Here is a 17720-nt window from a genome sequence, read left to right on the forward strand (position 1 = left end):
CAACATTAGAAGGAGAATAATTTTTTTCCCCCTCATTTTTATTAGTTAGGAAATATCATCTAGTAAAGCAAAAGAGAAGCTAGGATGGGGAGTGCTAATTTCCAAAGCAATATGATCTGAACGGCGTGAAATGGCAATGCAATAAAAAAAAGTCACCATGCAGGTTGATGAGGTCCTACTGACCAGAGGCTTGATGTACTGGATAATTGTCCTATAAAGTAAGTATAGGTGTATGATTTGACTTTAACCACTATGGGCTCTGCTCAGTGGCGATATGGATTGTTACAGAAAGAGCAGTCTCACTAAATACTCTCAACATAAAGAAAATACTTTATTAAGTCTCTTGTACTAAGTCAGCTTTCTTACATTTTGAGAGTTTCTTATTTAGCCTGAGAGGTTTAATTTTTGATAATCAATGAATTGAAATTGTCAAGAATGACAAAAAGGCTAAGTTCAATAAAAGGGTTTCTCTGGGCTATGCCACCTAAAAATACGTTTAAAATTAGATACATCCCAGAAGTAAATTTATTTGGCTCAGCTGTCAGTAAGGTACTCAGGACTAGACATGCAGTTTATGTCTTAAAGAAGAAACAGACTTCTCTGTCCTTGTGCCTAAAATGCATCTTGGTACTTGTCTATGGGTACAACCTGGCCTTTGACCTTTATTGTAATTAAGGGACCAGCCAACTCATTTAATAGAGAACTATCTTCCAGCCCTAAATCTACTTAGTTGTTGATTCTACTTAGTTGTCAAAACATAAAATAGATTATATATGTCACATCTGTGTTTAAAAACATAAATTTTATGTATACTCTAAAGCCTTTTATACTTTCATTTATCTGACTTGGTAAGAAAGATTAAAAACACAGGTTTGGATAGGTCTTTAGAGATTTACATCCTTTCTGGTCTTACTCCTCACTTTCTATTTCCCAGTCTCAGATTGTGAATTTCTGATCCATTTTAGAATACATTTTAAATTCAAAATCCTAAGGCATGCAAGACCATCTTTACTCAATGTAATGTGCATTTTCATTTTGTATGTTTTAAAATCAAAACCGTTCAAATACCATGAAACGAGGTAACTGGCCTGCGGAATTTGAATGCAAAGATAACAAGTGAATTTGTGAGATTTCCCAGGGTTTTAAAGCTCCTGGAAGTAAGGAGATAAGGGATTAAAAAATGTTGGTATGCTCCGAGTCACCCTTAGACCTTCCTGTACTGCACTAACCAGCACAGTGCAGAACTTGGTAAATGCAGTTCTGCTTTGGACCATTTCCAGCAACATTATTCCTTGGAGTTCCAGAATGCTTCAGTAACAAGTCTGGTTTATCTGGAACTCCTGCCATGTCACTGACTCCAAATATAGCATTATAGCCAGGTTCTTGTGTAACTTTCTGAAAACATCAATGACTCCTTATAACCTATTTCTACAACTAAAATAAAAGCCTACCATCTAACCTCCTTACTGAAAGGCTGCAAGTTTTCTCTAGACATTCTGCTAGATAACAGGCACTCAGTATCCTCCAGAAAACTAAACCTAAATGCTGCTACCTACCACACAGTACACAGTATTAACATGTGTCCATACAATTAAGCCAACAAGTGCTCTTTGTGGTCCTGAGTGTAATACAGGTGAAAATGCTCAATCTCTAACCTTTCTTTTCATTTTTATAGAAATCATCTTCATTTTTAAAACGATATATCCATATGAGGTGCAAAGATCAAATCAGGGTAATTTGGATATCCATCACATTAAACATTTATATTTCCTTTATGCTAGGAATATTAGAAGTATTCTAGCTATTCTGAATTATACAATACATTATTGTTAATTATAGAAATTCCTCACCTTTAAGTCCTCTGGTTTATCATGTTTCTTTTTGTAAACAGGCCAGGTACAAAAGAGGATAAACTATTAGGAAAAAATATTATTCTTCTAGATTTAAAAAATTTGTTAGGCTTTATAATGGATCCCTGTCAGTTAAGTTCTTTCTGGATTCTAGACCTTCTGGATTCTAGGAAGGTTCTGGGTTGTTCTTCTCTTTCCCCTCGTCTTCTAAAAAACTTCCCTTTCACCTGGAAGTCTTCCCCAGCCAGCCCAGACTGGCTAATGTGCCTTGGTTTGTTCTCCCCAAACACCTCACAGTTATCTTTACATGGACTTGAAGTTTACTGTGGTTGCTTAGTTCATGAAGTACTTCTCCATCTGATCTATAAACTCTCAGTGCAGAGGCTGTACCCGCTTCAGTCTCCTTTGTCATCCCTAAAACCCAGTTCACAGCAAATACTAAGATAATGTTTCTTTGAGTAAATGAATGGTGTCATCAAGATATTGTGCATGTCAGATTAACTTAACCTGTGCCAAAAAAAAGAAAAGAGTTTTAACTGCCTATCAAGAGTTAAGCCTCTTTCTTGTGTTCCTAGTGATTAGAAATCGTAATGAAAAGAAAGCGTGACCTCTAAAAGAAAGTCTACAAAGCAAAGGCAAGAGCAAGTGGAGAGTACATCTAAATACAGAGCAAAAAATCATACTATTTACAAGTTAGGATGGGAAGGTTCACCCCCCAATGGAAGAGCAGCCTCCAATGAACAGGATCATGGTGTCTTTGTTGTTTTTTTAGCACTGCTGCACTTAACAGCTGTCAGAGATAAACTTACCTGTGTTCCGGAACTTCAAGGGAGAAAAATAAAACAAATTTCCCAAGTTACTCTAGCTTTCAATGCAACAGAGAAGTGCAAGTTACTGCTTGGTTTCATTTTGTTTGTTTTCTTTTGTTTCTAGCTATTTCTGCTCTCCAAACATCCCCAGCTTCCAAGTCATACAAAACCCACACGTATAGTTGAAAAACCACTGTTGAATGGCCAAGCAAGTTTCCAACATGAAACATGGCTGGGAATGCTTGCTGCTGCTGTGTGAGCTAAAGAGCATGGGATGGTAAACAGAAGGGACACTCTGCAAAGGCACGGCTACCTGCTACTGCTTTTTTTTTTTTTTTTTTTTCCCTACAGGATGCTACTATTGCTTCCAAATGTCTTTTTAGGTTTTTTAGGCAGTTAAAAAAGTCATACTGGCATTACGAGGTTTAGAAGGTGGGTGCATAAGTCAGAATCTTTTTTGCTAGTATGGGGCAGATACAAAGTATAATGAACTATTAGCTGTGATTGATAGTAAAGATACTATGTTAGTGGTAATGTCGGGGTGCTGATCTTATGTATGTGTTACAGAGATGTGGGAAGCATTTTCCTTTACAATCAGCTCAGCGATAAGCAAAACTGTAGAGTAAACTATGGCACTGCTGGGCTCCCCAGGGTCCAATTAGGAAGCATGATAAATGACTTGTAAGGTCTCTCCCCCACTGATCTGTGGTGGGTATAAGCTGACATTCTCTGTGGAGTCCTAGTGAGTAGTCTGCCTACTCCCATCATACATCTCAGTACATAGGAACACCTTAAATTGGAATTCCAAACTCATTATGCCACGCTGTGTTCTTACTTGGCAGGTGTGTTTCTTCACAGCAGTATACGAGGGGAGGTGTAAGGTGGAATCTCTTACACTGATTTTTTTCCCCATCAAGGTGCTTGTTTAGTTTCATATGTACAAATAACTTATGATGATGAGAGAATATCATGAGGCTGGAGTGACTGTATAAGGGAAATTGTTACTAACCTTAATTTATATCTTGCCTCTTCAGAAGTCGATGCTTCCTCCAGATGGGATAATGGCTTGGTGGTACTAGCACGACTAGTAACCAGTGTTTAGAAGTGAATGCCAATACTATCAAAACCTTTTCTTTGGTTTTGTTTGAAAGATGTCAAAGAGAACACGCATATTTAATGCATGGTGAATATGGAGGAAAATGTAGAGAAGGGAGCCAAGGGACAGATTAAAATTAAGGTTCGTTTATACTTTTTGGGCTATGATAAGACATTTTTCAGGGGCTGGGAGTATTTGATGATTTAATACTTGGAAGAATTTTGTTGTTGTTATTGTTTTCTTCCTCCATGTACTACCAGTTTTTAAGAAGGACTTTAGCTCCATACAGTCTCTGAACCCAGAACTAAGTTCCCAAAGGAAGGACTTCCTTCCTGTCTACACACAGCAATGTTCCTCACAGTCGCCTGCTGTGCTCATGTTAACTAGCACGTGAGGCAGCCTCGAAAGCAAGCCGTGCACTCTAACGACCACAAGAGATTGTGTCCGTTTTCTGTCCATCAAGATCCCGGTCTTCTCACCCTTTGGGGCAGCATGCCAACATTTTCTGCTGCAAATCTCATTGAGCTGTTCTTAGGCAGCTTTATTCCTTTTAATTAAAAAGACAAGACTGCCAATTACTTAAACCTAATCCCCAAATGTAATTGTTACTTTGAAAGATTTTTTTTTCCATAAAGCTCATAGAAGAGCAATATTTCCATCAAATTAAAATTTAGTGGAAGCTTGGATTTTTTTATTAAAAAAATATTCATTTTCAAATCCCTGCTGGCTCTAGACATCTAAATAGCACGGTAAGGCATTAAGAACAGAGTGATCACCAGCAAAGGCTGACTGGTGTAGGCAGATCCAGACTCAAAAAACAGGAAGAGGCATTAGAAAGGAGTTCCAGGACTAAACGTTCTCCTATCTTTAAATTGACTCTGTAGGATTTTTAGTCGTTGAGCTTGAAGCTAAATGTGAATTTTGAGAGAAATAACACTTCCAACCCCTTGTTGAACATTTAAATAGTGGTGTGAATAAATTTTGGATTTATTCTTGCTAGCAACTTTTAGCAAGGGAGAGAATAACAGTTTAGGAAACAGTAGGAGGAAGAGTAAAGAGGTGGGGAGAGATAAGACATGGAAATGGGGAGAAAATCTCACCTATTACACTGTGTCAAAATCATTGGATTGATGAGTGAACTATTGATTCCACATTAAACATTGGTACAATTATCTCACTGATTCTCTAACCACTAAAGAAAATCAGAAGGAAATCAGACTATTGTTCCCATAAAGGAGCCAGGGAATTAGGTATGAAGGTCGACTCAATAATTTTCATAGGTATTAATCAGAGCCAATGATTTTGCTCTAAATTGGTGCTGACATGGCTGCCTAAATTCTATCCGTAGAAACAAAATCCTTGTTTCTGCCAGCCAGTGGGAAGGAGAGACGTATTTAAAAAGTGAAATCCTTCCTAGGACATACCTTATATCCTTGACCAGCAAAAGGTGCAGGTTTTCAGGTTGATGGTCTGGCAGTCATGTGGTAGTGTGTATGATGAGCATCCACTGAAAGTGTGTGAGTGTATATGTGTATGCCACACCACAAGGCACTGTGCAATTTTGCAGCTCTTCTTAAATATAATATTAAGATATTGGTAAGAAAATAATGAAAAATATTTTTTATTTGGCCTTAGGATGCTTCTATATTAAAACTTTTTAGCGGTGTGGGGATTTCAGACATCCTTAGAATCCATAATACATCAAACTATAATAAAAGCACACTGAACTTACATCTAGCTAATGTCCATGTAATATGATATGAGTATACCTGTAAATAGCAGTGCTTTTAAAAATTATAAGACACATGTGTATTTGAATATGATTTTTAAAATTCAATATACCTTCTTTCTAGGAACTTGAAGCTCTCTTTTGTGTGTTATTTAAAATACCACTTTGAGCTTGTAGGCATGAAAAATATAATTTCTTTCCCATTTCACAGTTGGAAAAACTGAATTACAGGAACAATGCTAGTAATTATCCATGATTAATAGAGGTGTGTATGTAAATCAGCCTGAATAAGTGTGTGAAATTAGATGTGCTGATGCCAGATAGCTCTGCTCATGTTTTTAAAAGATGAATGCTTTCATATAAATCTGTGTGAGTTGGGCATACTTCTCACTGTGTTAAGCATATTTGAAAATAGATTCTGTAAAAATTTAAGGACATTAAAGTAACTGAGTGTTATAAGCTCTGTAATATATAAAATAAATTAGATGAACATTTAAAATTCACTGGAAAGATGCATATCTAATGAACATGAATGTATACACAAGGGTGATTATTAATATTCTACAGAGTTATATATGTGCCTGGGTGTAACAGGGGTAGGCTGAAATTTAGGTGTCATTTCATCATTAAGAAGTATGAGAGAAAGGTGCATGTCTCTTTCTTAGGGTTGTGGGGATTGAGTTAATGCAGGCAAAAGCCCTTAAAACTGTAATGGTACATGAGAAGCCTATTATGTATGTTAGCTATTGTTATTATTAATATTATTACCATTATTAGACAAAGCAAAATACTGTTGTATTAAGAAGCTGAAAAGTAGCTTTTTCTTAATAATACTAAGGATAGTATTCTACAGAAAATAAATGAAACTAGACACTATTCAGTATTCTTCACAACATGAGATATGTTCAAAATTTTTCTCCCATTTGACCTCTCATCCTTTTGGAATCTGATTTAAAAACCTATTCCTGGGAGTGCCAGGTGAGGGCGGATATATCCACTCCTCTGACTGTAGATAGAATCTGGCTGCTCTGATGCCAGGCCTGCCTGTAAGAACATCAGTCTCCCTTTGGGAGAAAACATGCCAGGCCGACTTCAGATTTCTGCAAGCCTGGCTTGTTTGTGGTTTGGATTTTAATTTCTTTTTAAACTTTAATTTTGGGAGGGGGTGGTTTGTTTTGTTTTCTGAAAAAGGTTTGGACAGCTGTATTAATCATGCAAACCCAGCCATGTGCAATGCATTTTATCAATGGAAAAACAGGGATGGAATGGCAAGCAGCTGTGAACAAACCCAGTGCCATGCCTGAACCTGGAAGATAATCTCAACATTTCCCAAACCCACTTGCCACATGGGGTTAGTGAATGGAAAGGCTGTTCACTTGGGATAAATAATCAGATGGGAGGCAAACAAGTGAGACACATTCCAGGATTTGTTTTGTTTTGTTTCAAAGTGGCAGTGATCAGAAAGGGATAGGCTGATTGAGTCCAGAGAGCCCCATACTCAAGGGAATTTTTCGCTTGAGAGTTACATAAACAAAACAGTTGTTTGTCCTTGTCATTGTCCCTTGTTCACTTCATTTTAATTTTCTGAGGCTGATTTCAACACTTCATTCTGAACCTACAGTCCTCAATGTGAGAGTGTCTATGGGTGCACTTCCATTATGAAGAAGAGCTAGGCGTGAGTACACTGATGGGGAGAAATGTTATCATTGCTCAGTACCCAGAAACCTCAGGAAACAATGTCAACCTCACAAAGTGAGAAAAGTTCCCCCAGACATTGAGAGCTGACTCTTTCCTTATTTTGCAATTCAGTGGATTTTCTGCAGCAATATAGTTGGAGGTATTTATGCAAATTTATGCAATTCAGGACTCATTTTAGAATAAGTAAAGCTAAATTAAAATTAATGGAAGAAAACACCTATCAGAAACAGATCAAGGATGGAACACTATTTTATTTATATCTTTTAAACTAAGGAGCAGGGAAGCAAACTGGTTTTATATTTTGTTTTGTTTTTTGGCAGAGGGGGAAGGACATATGAAAATTTCTGATTGGCCACAGCCAATATAAATTATCTGTTGGTGGAATTCCAGCATTATTATTATCACTGCAGAAAATCAAGCAATATGATGAAGGAAACCCAAGGGAAATGCATTTGATTTATTGAGCCTTGTTTTTGTTTAATCACAGCTTGAAAGGGTTTAGAACTGCATTCCTGCTGTGACTCTGCTGTGCATCCCCAGTCAGCTTGATGAGCCATGTAGAGTGGGGATAGGAGGGAAGATCCTCCAATGAGAGATATGAAAAATAAAGTAGTTGAAATGAAACATATATCTTTGTGAGGTTGGAAATTAGGGAAGAAAGTTCTCCTTTTTATAATGGGAGGACAGAAAAAAATCTTTGTGACTTTTGAAACACCCACTTTCAAAACACCTTAAGGAAATTAATTGCCTTAAAATCTTTAGGCCATTTTACATCAACCAACTTCTATGAGACAGAAGAGTTCCCAAAGCTGATGACAATACATGATATTCAGTTAAATGAAGATGCCTTGCATTATAGCTATGATCAGAGTGAGGCATGCTTTTCATAGATATTGGGTACTTAACTGGCACCATAAAAAGGGTTAAGCATCCTATTGTTAGTGTTTTTTTCAATGGGAAGCTGCATTTCTCTTGGGTTACCCTGGATTGGAAAGAGAAGAAAAGTGAATCGATCTCAAGGAAGTTAAAGTCCTTGTAAAAAATAGAAAACTTAAGAGGGGACTATCTTTGTATAGCAGACTCTTACACCAGCCATCCCAAGTCTTAATGAACAGCTTTTCAATTTCCACTAGCAGAAGACCAAAGCATTAGTATAAGATAAACTATATTCTCTAAAAACTATTGGATCTAAGAAAGCTAACTACAGTCTACCTACAATGTAAAATCAAACTAGGGTCATTCTCCAATCAACAGTTGAGTTTGTGGGAAATATAAAGTTCAGCAAAATCCCTTGTGCTCCATCCCTAGTCCAGACTGTTTTTCAGTATTTGAACAGCTGTCCTTTGTGAACGGTGTCTGGCTTCACTTTGCTCAAAGTTACATATATCATACTTCGTGATCAGATAAATATTTGAGTTGGTGGCTGCAGAACTGCTCTCACAAATGATACCTAGAATCACAGTGATACTGTACAAAGCTCATCTCAGATGGGGCATGACCTCTTTGAAAATGCTATCCAATAGTACAAATGCTTATGTGTGTGTTTTTCATATCAAGATATTTGCAAGATGGCAACATGATAAAATGGTGTCAATCTCTGCAGCAACGCTAGAACATAAATGTGTTAAAATAATTGTGGCATGTCAGGAATTCAAAATGGGATATTTGCTGTGAACAGTAAGTATCATGTCAAGTTTAAAAAACAGGCACATTTTAACAGTCTTATTTTTAGTGGCTGGAATTAGAAACAGATTTCATTGTTTTAGGGAAGATTTTTTTTTATTATTAAACAGAGTTCTTCTAAGCTTTCATACTAAAAATAGTTTGTCCTCTTTCTAAAATTTGACAACTCTTTTATTAAGCTGTCTAGTTGATCCTTGAAATCTTGCAATCCTTAGTTCAAAAATAATTAAAATACATTTGCATACGTGAATGCATATACATGCGACACATTGCATTATTGACACTGAATACACACAAGTTTGCATGAATTTATAGTTTGGACAAATGTTAATGAAACATGATTCATCTTCAAACTTATAAAACAGCAGCTTTCTACCTTTAATTCTGAGCACATTTCCTTTATAGTGTGTATGATAATCTTGTTTAATAGGATTTATTTTTTGCACGCTAGGCCCCGCATGGCCTGGTTTCCATTTTTTCTCAGGTCTTTGAGTGCTATTTGCAAATCACTTTTCTGGAATTTAATTTCAATGGTAGGTTGGTTTCATTTCGGATTTTTTATATTGTTTTAATTTTATTTGCCAATTTCCCTTTAAATAGCCTTAAGCTAGAAAGTTGTGGCTGCAGCTTGCATCTAAATATGATGTAGGAGGCAAAATTTAATTTGAGTGCATATAAAGTTTATGAAAAGGAATTCAGAATGATTATTCTGTTTTTTTCATTTATGTTTTCTAAGATAGGTATATTTAAAAGGAAAGAAAAATACCCATGAATTGGCCAAGATTTTAAGAGAAAATAATGTCTTTGTTATAATCTGGTTGCATTGATTAACCTTTAGCAGTATATACATTAATTTTTACAAGTAATACCCTTCAGATTCAGATTATATAAACTTCCAACTGTGACGGTGGTCAGTCAAAAATTTGTATTTCTGTGGCTAGAGAACTTAACTGGCTGTGTCCCAAATATGTGAGTTCCTAGTTACTTATAATACATACTGACTGTAGAAAAAAATTGCTTGCTGAGTTTAATATTGCCTTCACAGCTACTGACCAATTTGAAGATGAGTAGGATGATAGTCTTGTTCCATGCCTATTCAACTGATGGTTGGAAGCAACTAATTGACTTTTATTAAAAGGTTTAAGGGAAAAAATGATTTATATTGTATGTGAATTTTATGAATGTGTTTTTCTCCCTTTGTGTGTTTTGCATGTTATAGATGATGGAGAATGACCCAGGAAGAGAGCTACAGTGATAAAAATCATACTGACCTTGAATGGGGTGGGGGATTGTGGGTAAAACACGTTCTAAAGGGGAAAAAATAGTAATCATCATGGAGAATTTAAATACATATCTTTCTTATGTTTACTTATTCAAACCATTATACAACAGATGAATTTCCATGCTTACAGGATCATATCTCTCATAAAACATTCATCTGTACTTCCTATTAACATTAAACTATCAAAGAAATGTATTAATGAAATTAAAAATACAGAGCCTTTAAAAAGTTTAGCTAGTGTAGGGGACAACATCAGATTGTGGTAACCCTACATACAGAATCCTACCCACCACCAAGAGTATACATCTTTTAGAGAGTTGGAGTTGAGGGTGTTTATAGTCGTGATCAAATTCAGGTGATACATCTTGGTCTTGGTTCTCGTCTCTTTAGCTCATGACAGAGGAATGCGTGTCAGCTATAGACTTCTTTCCTCTCTCTAAGCCCTATAGTTCATATCAGCTTTAGCCAAGCATCTGAAAAATTTACTGTGGGTAATATTAGTGCAACTTTTCCCTCAGGTTTTTACTTCCACATTGCTGATACCAATATAGGAGTAAAGTCAAGGTAATAAGTTTCTTAGCATAATTTTATTTTTAGTCTATTCCTTAATCCCCCTCTTTTTATAATACAGTCTCACCTGAAATTTGATCAACCAATCAAATTTGCTTGATGATACATCCTATTGAGTGTAACAAGATTTTTTTTTGCACCCTGAGGTGTTAGTTTATAAGTATCTCGTAGTCCCATACATAAACTACCTACCATAAATAGAATGTACTGACAGAGTTCAGAATTTAAGGTGTCCTTCATCTATCTCAAGAAAAGTTTAAATCCTCTTCTGAGGCTGTTTCAGAAATACAGAATGGAGTATTGGGGGAGAATGTATTATTTGCTAACCCCCAAATTATGTGATAGTGTAACATAATTAGCACACACTTTTGTACGTTTCTCCTAGCAGCTTGATTAAATAAAGACCAATGAGAAATGAAAATCAACAAAAATCAAAACCACAATGAGAAAAGCATATGTGCATATTCAAATCCGATATCCTACCATCTTGTACCATGTGCAGGAAAAGAGTAGATTTCACCTGGACTTTGGGCACTGTATGCGTCTGCACACTGAGAAAACTCAGTCTCTTTGCAGAGTCAGCTTTTCTCTAGCTTGGCTGAAGTCGTCACTTAAATATGGAAGTTTCCTAAGTCCATTAAGATGGAGCAGGTCAACAGCAGCCCAGTGAACAACTGTGTCTTAGTTACACAAGTGTCAAGTCAAAAAATGGTTTAAACCTCCACTAGTTATTTGGTATTAAGTTTCCAGCTTTGAAAATAAATAGCTAAACTGCTTTTAGCATTTTTGTAGCAGTTGGAGACCACCGTCCCATATTATACTCTTTCTACTGAATTTAATTTTTATTATTACTATTATTATTCAGACTGTTTAAATGACTCAGCTTCGTATTTTCTCATCATGCTGTTCGCAGCTGGGAAAATGCACTCTGCCCTTATTTCCACATGACCATTTATATGGCTTAACCATCTCACCCACCCTCCTCTCAGTGCCTTTCAGCTGCTTCTCAGCTTGTTATTACCGTCTTAGCTCCACCCTGTTATCACTGTCTTAGGCCCATCATACCCCATTAGTTATTCTCATTCTCTTAATTCCATCCTATTCATGTATCTTTCTTAGATGCCTCTCCATCCCAGTTTGTATTCTTATTCTTTGACCATTATTCTGTTGCTGTTTTATAGTTCATGCTAGACTTTGTAGAATCCTGTAAGAGTGTAAAGTGAAGTAAATACTACCTTAGGAGGAAAAAGAAAATTTCCAACTTTTGATTTTCAAAAATAAGGGAGGGCAAAGCCCTTGGTGCCATTGGCTTCTCCTTTGGCTGCTGCTGCTTGAGGAAAACACACTTAGCAGCTGACTGGGAGATTTCTGAAACAGAACTACAAGATTGTCCCTAGTACTATATGCTGTGTCTCTTAGGAAGGTCACTCTTTTTTTTTTTGAGACAGAGTCTTGCTCCATCGCCAGGGCCAGGCTGGAGTGCAGTGGTGCAATGTCGGCCCACTGCAACCTCCGCCTCCCGGGCTCAAGCAATTCTCCTGCCTCAGCCTCCCGAGTAGATGGGACTACAGGCGTGTGCCACCATGCCCAGCTAATTTTTGTATTTTTAGTAGAGAGGAGGTTTGACCATGTTGGCCAGGATGGTCTCGATCTCTTGACCTTGTGATCCACCCACCTCAGCCTCCCAAAGTGCTGGGATTATAGGTGTGAGCCACCGCTTCCGACCTTAGGAAGGTCTCTTAACTCTGAGCTTTGGTTTCTTATCTGTTAAGTGGTTGGGGGAGGGGAGGTGTGTCCACAGACAACCCACTTAAGGAGTTTGCATCTAATGCTTCAAACTACATATGGGTAGATAGTGGCTCAAACTGTTTTATTGTGTGGCATCTAAAAGTAGCTGGTTAAAAGGCTTTGCCAAGTCTTCACTCTGTTAATCAGATTAGGGTGCAGTGGCTTGATTTTGGCTCAGTGCCTTCTGCCTCCCAGGCTCAAGCAACCCTCCCACTTCAGCCTTCCTAGAAGGTGGGACCACAGGTGCACACCACCACGCCTGGGTAAATTTTTTTGTATTTTTGGTAGAGTTGGGGTTCCGCCAAGTTGCCCAGGCTGGTCTTAAACTCCTGAGGTCAAGAAATCCACCCACCTCAGCCTCAGCTGGGATTACAGGCATGAGCCACTGTGCCTGGCCTAGGCTTTGCCAAGTCTTAACTAGCATCATCAAGTGGTGTATGTTTAAACAGCAAGCCTTTCAGATGACAAAATGCTTTTTAAAGAAAATGGGGATTATAAAGACTCCCTCTAGTGTTGGATTACTTAGGTAGTACTTGAAATTTAGTCAACTATGGCTTTACAAGTTAATGATATTTTAAAGTTTAAAAAGAAAATTAAAAGCACCTCCTACACACCTACACACAGATGCAGCAAAGCCCAGTGAAGATTTTTTTTTGTATTTTTCTTCTTTTGTACTCCAAAGCCTCAAGAGATGTTTATAATCCTCGCATTTCTCTAAAGCACAAGGTAATCAATCAGTAGGATTGTCCTTTAATGTGAGGGAATATTCTCCTCCTAGACCAAATGCTGACTGCTAGGCTGGAATAGTCACTGAGAACTTCAACATGCCACAGATAACCCAATCGCTGAACTAATCTGGTGGTAGCAGGCTATTGGGGGTTAATGAAAATGGAGGTGGGAGGCAGTGCTCTTGGGTGAGAAGGGATAGAGCAGTATAAAGACAGAGGAAAGGCCTCATTGAGTGAGAAAAAGGAGAAAAAAATAGATTCTTCTCACCTCCAAACTTACAAGATATATTTCCTAACATTTAAGCCCCCGTATACAAATGCAGATGTGTTGATTTAGGGCCTGCACTCTTGAAATAGACTACCTGAATTTAAATCTCAGGCTCAGCCTTACTTAGTTGCACTAATCACTTAACTTTTTTATGTAATGGAGAAACAGTACATAGTAGGGTTGTTGTGATGCGTGCCTATAGTCCCAGCTACTCAGGAGGCTGAAGCGGAAGGATGTCTATAGCTCAAGTGTTCTGGGCTGTGGTGTACTCTGCTGGTTGGGTGTCTGCACTAATTTAATATGGTGGCCTCCCGGGAGTCTGACACCAACAGGTTGCCTAAGGAGAGTCAAACTGGCAAACTGGCACAGGTCAGAAATAGAGCAGATCAAAACTCCTATGCTGATCAGCAGTGGAATCATGCCTATGAATGGCCACTGCACTTTAGTCTGGGCAACATAGCAAGACCCATTTCTGATACAAAAATATAATTTAAAAAAATCAGATCATGTATGTGAAACATTTAGCACAGTAGATACTGCAGAGTACATTGCACTCACTTAATAAGAAGTGGTAACATTTAAATTATCACCCTTTCTTCCTCCATGTCCATTGTTTTAAATCTAACTCAACATGAGCACAAAACAAGATAAACCTATCACCTTTGTGGGTGAATTTTAGTTATTAGTCTGGAAACACAGTCTGTTATGTTACTTATGCAGACAGTGGAACTTCTCTTGGCATCACTCGAAATCCAAGTTCTCATCTATGTGATGCATATCCCGCTGTCTGAGAAAGACTGGGGAGCCAAATCTTTGCCCATACATTGTGCCATTGCATTAACGCATTCAAAAAGTTATATAAGGTAATGCTTAGCCCAAGGATGAAGAAAAACATATACAGGGCATTACTTGGTTATACAAACTGAGGTATTGCAGATCTTTGACAAACAGAGTGCTAGAATGTGTGGAGAACTAGATGAATGAGAAAGGAATGCTTCCACCAGCTCAGGAAAAAACTACTATGAATCCAATGTATTCTTACACTCTCATTCCATGATTTTGACCCCTCTGGAGATCAGTATTTGAATAGAGAGTGGGGAAGTGTATGCATGCATGTGACCGCAAGTTGACACTGTGTGAAAAGTCAGCTCATCGCTGTGGTGGACATGGCTGAAAATGTGCTGACACACCAACAAAGATGAATAATCACCAACTCTTCAGGGGCTCTGGCTCTGAGTCTTTACCTGCTGCTGCCTCTGGCTGGCAGAGGCTCACCAGCTGCCTGTTATTCTCTGGACTGGCTTGGTCAGCAGAGCACCCCACTGCCCATACAGTGCTTCTGTCAGGGCTGTGGCCACAGACACCCGCCCCCAAGCATTTCTCCCCTCCTGGCTCTGTTCTGTGGAAAATTACCTCTGCTGACACTTGCACAGTGTTTCCTTTTCCCATTAATCCTGTTTATTTGAATGCAAATAATATTTACTCACACAAGTACTCTTACTCTTCCCCTCCTTCCTTTTCTCCTCTCTCTCTCCCTCCTTCCCTTCCTTTTTTCCTCCCTCCCTTCCTTCCTTCCCTCCTTTCCTCCCTCCCTTCTTTCCTTCCTTCCTCCCTTCCTCCTTCCCTCTTTTCCTCCCTCCCTCCCTTCCTCCCTCCCTTCTTCCCTTTTTCCCTCCCTTCCTCCCTCCCTCCCTCCCTTCCTTCCCCCTTCCCTTTCCCTTCCTTCCTTCCTTCTTTCCTTTCATCTTTCCTCCCCTCCTTCTTTTCTTTCTCTACCTCCCTCCCTCTCTTTTCCTTTCTTTTCTTTTGGAACTCTGTGAAATTATCAAGTTCTAGCCATGCAGGCTGTAACAACGCATCTCCCAAAACTAACTGGTGGTGAGTGGGTGGGTGGAGGAAGTGCCATTCCTGTTACAAAAGAAGCAGAGCTTCTCCCCCAAAAGGTTTGTTCTTAGGCCTTGGAACTAAGAAATAGTGCAATAGATTTACCAGTATTCTGCAATTTGAATCGTTCCTTTTCACCTCAAAGCCTAATGATCTTTCGTATTTTATTTTTCAGTAAGTATTATACCTCCTAACTTTACGATAAAGGCGGGACATCAATTCTAAACCAAATGCTGATGCGTGTGGTGGCTCTAGCATGCGGCCAAAGACACAACTGGGGTAGTGCCTATGTGGGACCACCAGGAGTAGTACATCATTAATTGCTGCACCACATAATCCTCAAATGTATAATGGAGGGTGATCTCTACTACATCTTAAAAGGAAGTGTGATAGGATACACTTGTCTGGTTATCCCCTGATTCTCAGTATACAAACAGAAACTCTGTAAGATTCTTGATATTTCTCAGTTTTGCTGGGTTAAGTCCTTTAAATGGACTTCTGTTATAGGGCATTGGTATTGTAGGGCTTGATGTTACCTTCCATGACCACTAGCAGTAGGTCATTGCCTTTGACCTAGTCTACGCTCACTTTCCCTCCTCCCTCAAGTATTCCATCCTTCCAACCTCTTTCTTTTTCCTCTCTCTCAATCTATCAGTGACATTTTATTTATTATTTGATATATCATTAGTATAGTTCTTAGTCTAGGTTAAATAGAAAGAAAATATACTTTAATGCAAATGTGTAATTTTTCACTTTCTGTAACTCATCCAATTATCCTATCTTCTCCTTACTCATCTCTATACAACCTTCTTTTTAAGTTTTTAAGTATATGTTGTTATACTTAACCAGGTCCACTTAGATTTGGTAAATCTTAAATTCACAGCTGAGGGTGGTTTTCACCCCCACCATTTATGGAATCCTTAATGTTAGGAATGAATCGGGTAACTACAGTTCTTAAGTAGTATATTCTCAAGTGTCTTACAGATATTGATATCTCTAGTTGAGGCAAAGAATGCTGATGTTTGGTCCTTGGAGACAAGTAAACAGGTTGTGAATTTTAAGCTTTATATAGATGCAGCATTTGTATAGCTGTATCTCATCAAACTGTCACAGAGTGAAGTCAATGAGAGTTATAAATGAGAAAGTAAAGGCCAAAGTTAGAGTTGTTTGTGGTTATTGTTTTCATAAGTGGAGTTCAATCTTAAAGTTTTAAAATGGCTTTAACACTACATTTCAAGAGAACGCTCACTTAAATTGATTTTTCTTCTAAAAAAAATATATTTTTTTCCTGAAGGCTCATCTAGATGGAATATAGCCAGATAGAGACATTTCTTCTGGTCATAGTATTTCTAGTTTTTCCAATTGAACCTGTGCAGAAAACAAGAATGAACTTAGTGGTTTGTTATTCCAGAATAATGGTAGTACTTTTCTTTTTAACTTTTCCCTTTAGTCCAAATGAACTTTCAGATTCAGCATGGACTAACTTTTTTGTTTCTTTTGCTTATTCTGATAAATGTTTCTCTATTCTAAATGTTATCATTTTCCTGTGATTCCATTTAACATCCTTCTGTTTCTCAGGGGGCGTCTGCTTCTGTGCTCACAGTCACCTGCCCAATAAGGCAGGGAGTTAGAGACTTGACTCTAACTTGCTGTTAAAGAGCAGGACTCCAAGGTGGGGTCTCCTGTTAACATCTGTGACTTTAGAATGACCACGCCCTCCTTGGTCTACTTTCAGCATCTTCTCTGGTCTTCAGAAATGTTCGTTTTTCCTACCATTATATCTCTGTTCCAAAAATATATCAGAAAAGTAATGTCTCCTACTGTCGTACAGAAAGCTTTCTGCAACCATTTTTCCTCCTTTAGATTTTATATTATGCTTTAATCATTTATTCCACTCTTCCTCTTGTATTGTTAAAAAGATACTTTTTTTTTCTAGCCTCTCCCTTCTCTCATCACCTTATACATTCTCACTGAATATTTCTTCCTTAGTCACTCTTATTACTGCCTTAAACACACACACACACACACACACACACACACACACACACACACACACACACACAAAACTGTTATCCATTTCCAGGCTCTTACATCACCTCTGCTTCTTAAAGGACCACTGCCAAAGAGACTTGTATTCTCTGAATACTTTTTCAGTTTAAATAACTAGGAAAAAACAAAACAACAACAAAACTAAAGAAAACAAACAAAATCTAGGCAGTTATCAGAAGCAAGAAAGAATATAGAGAGAAGTTGCTCCATTTATAAGTCCCGCCTACACACAGAGATTGAGAACCCTGCCTTTTTGTTTCAGGGCATATATCCTTATTTGTGTTTA

General features: G+C 38.0%; 1 protein-coding gene and 1 long non-coding RNA gene across 3 annotated transcripts in view; one reads left to right on the top strand and one right to left on the bottom strand.

The window, feature by feature from the left end:
- LSAMP (limbic system associated membrane protein) overlaps positions 1-17720 on the bottom strand; it is a 639680-nt gene that overhangs the window by 21059 nt on the left and 600901 nt on the right. The window contains exon 7 of one of the 2 annotated variants that reach the window (XM_012463960.2): positions 10137-10172. The exons of the other annotated variant lie outside the window; for it this stretch is intronic. Within the exon in view, the coding sequence (XP_012319383.1) occupies positions 10137-10172 (36 nt within the window). The remainder of the gene's footprint in view (positions 1-10136; positions 10173-17720) is intronic. 2 annotated transcript variants of the gene reach the window in all.
- LOC105725042 (uncharacterized) overlaps positions 1-17720 on the top strand; it is a 340977-nt gene that overhangs the window by 13065 nt on the left and 310192 nt on the right. The gene's annotated exons all lie outside the window — the stretch shown is intronic.

This window comes from Aotus nancymaae, unplaced genomic scaffold, assembly GCF_030222135.1.
Source record: "Aotus nancymaae isolate 86718 unplaced genomic scaffold, 86718_ANA_hifiasm-v0.15.2.pri h1tg000011l, whole genome shotgun sequence".
Taxonomy (NCBI): Eukaryota; Metazoa; Chordata; class Mammalia; order Primates; family Aotidae; genus Aotus; species Aotus nancymaae.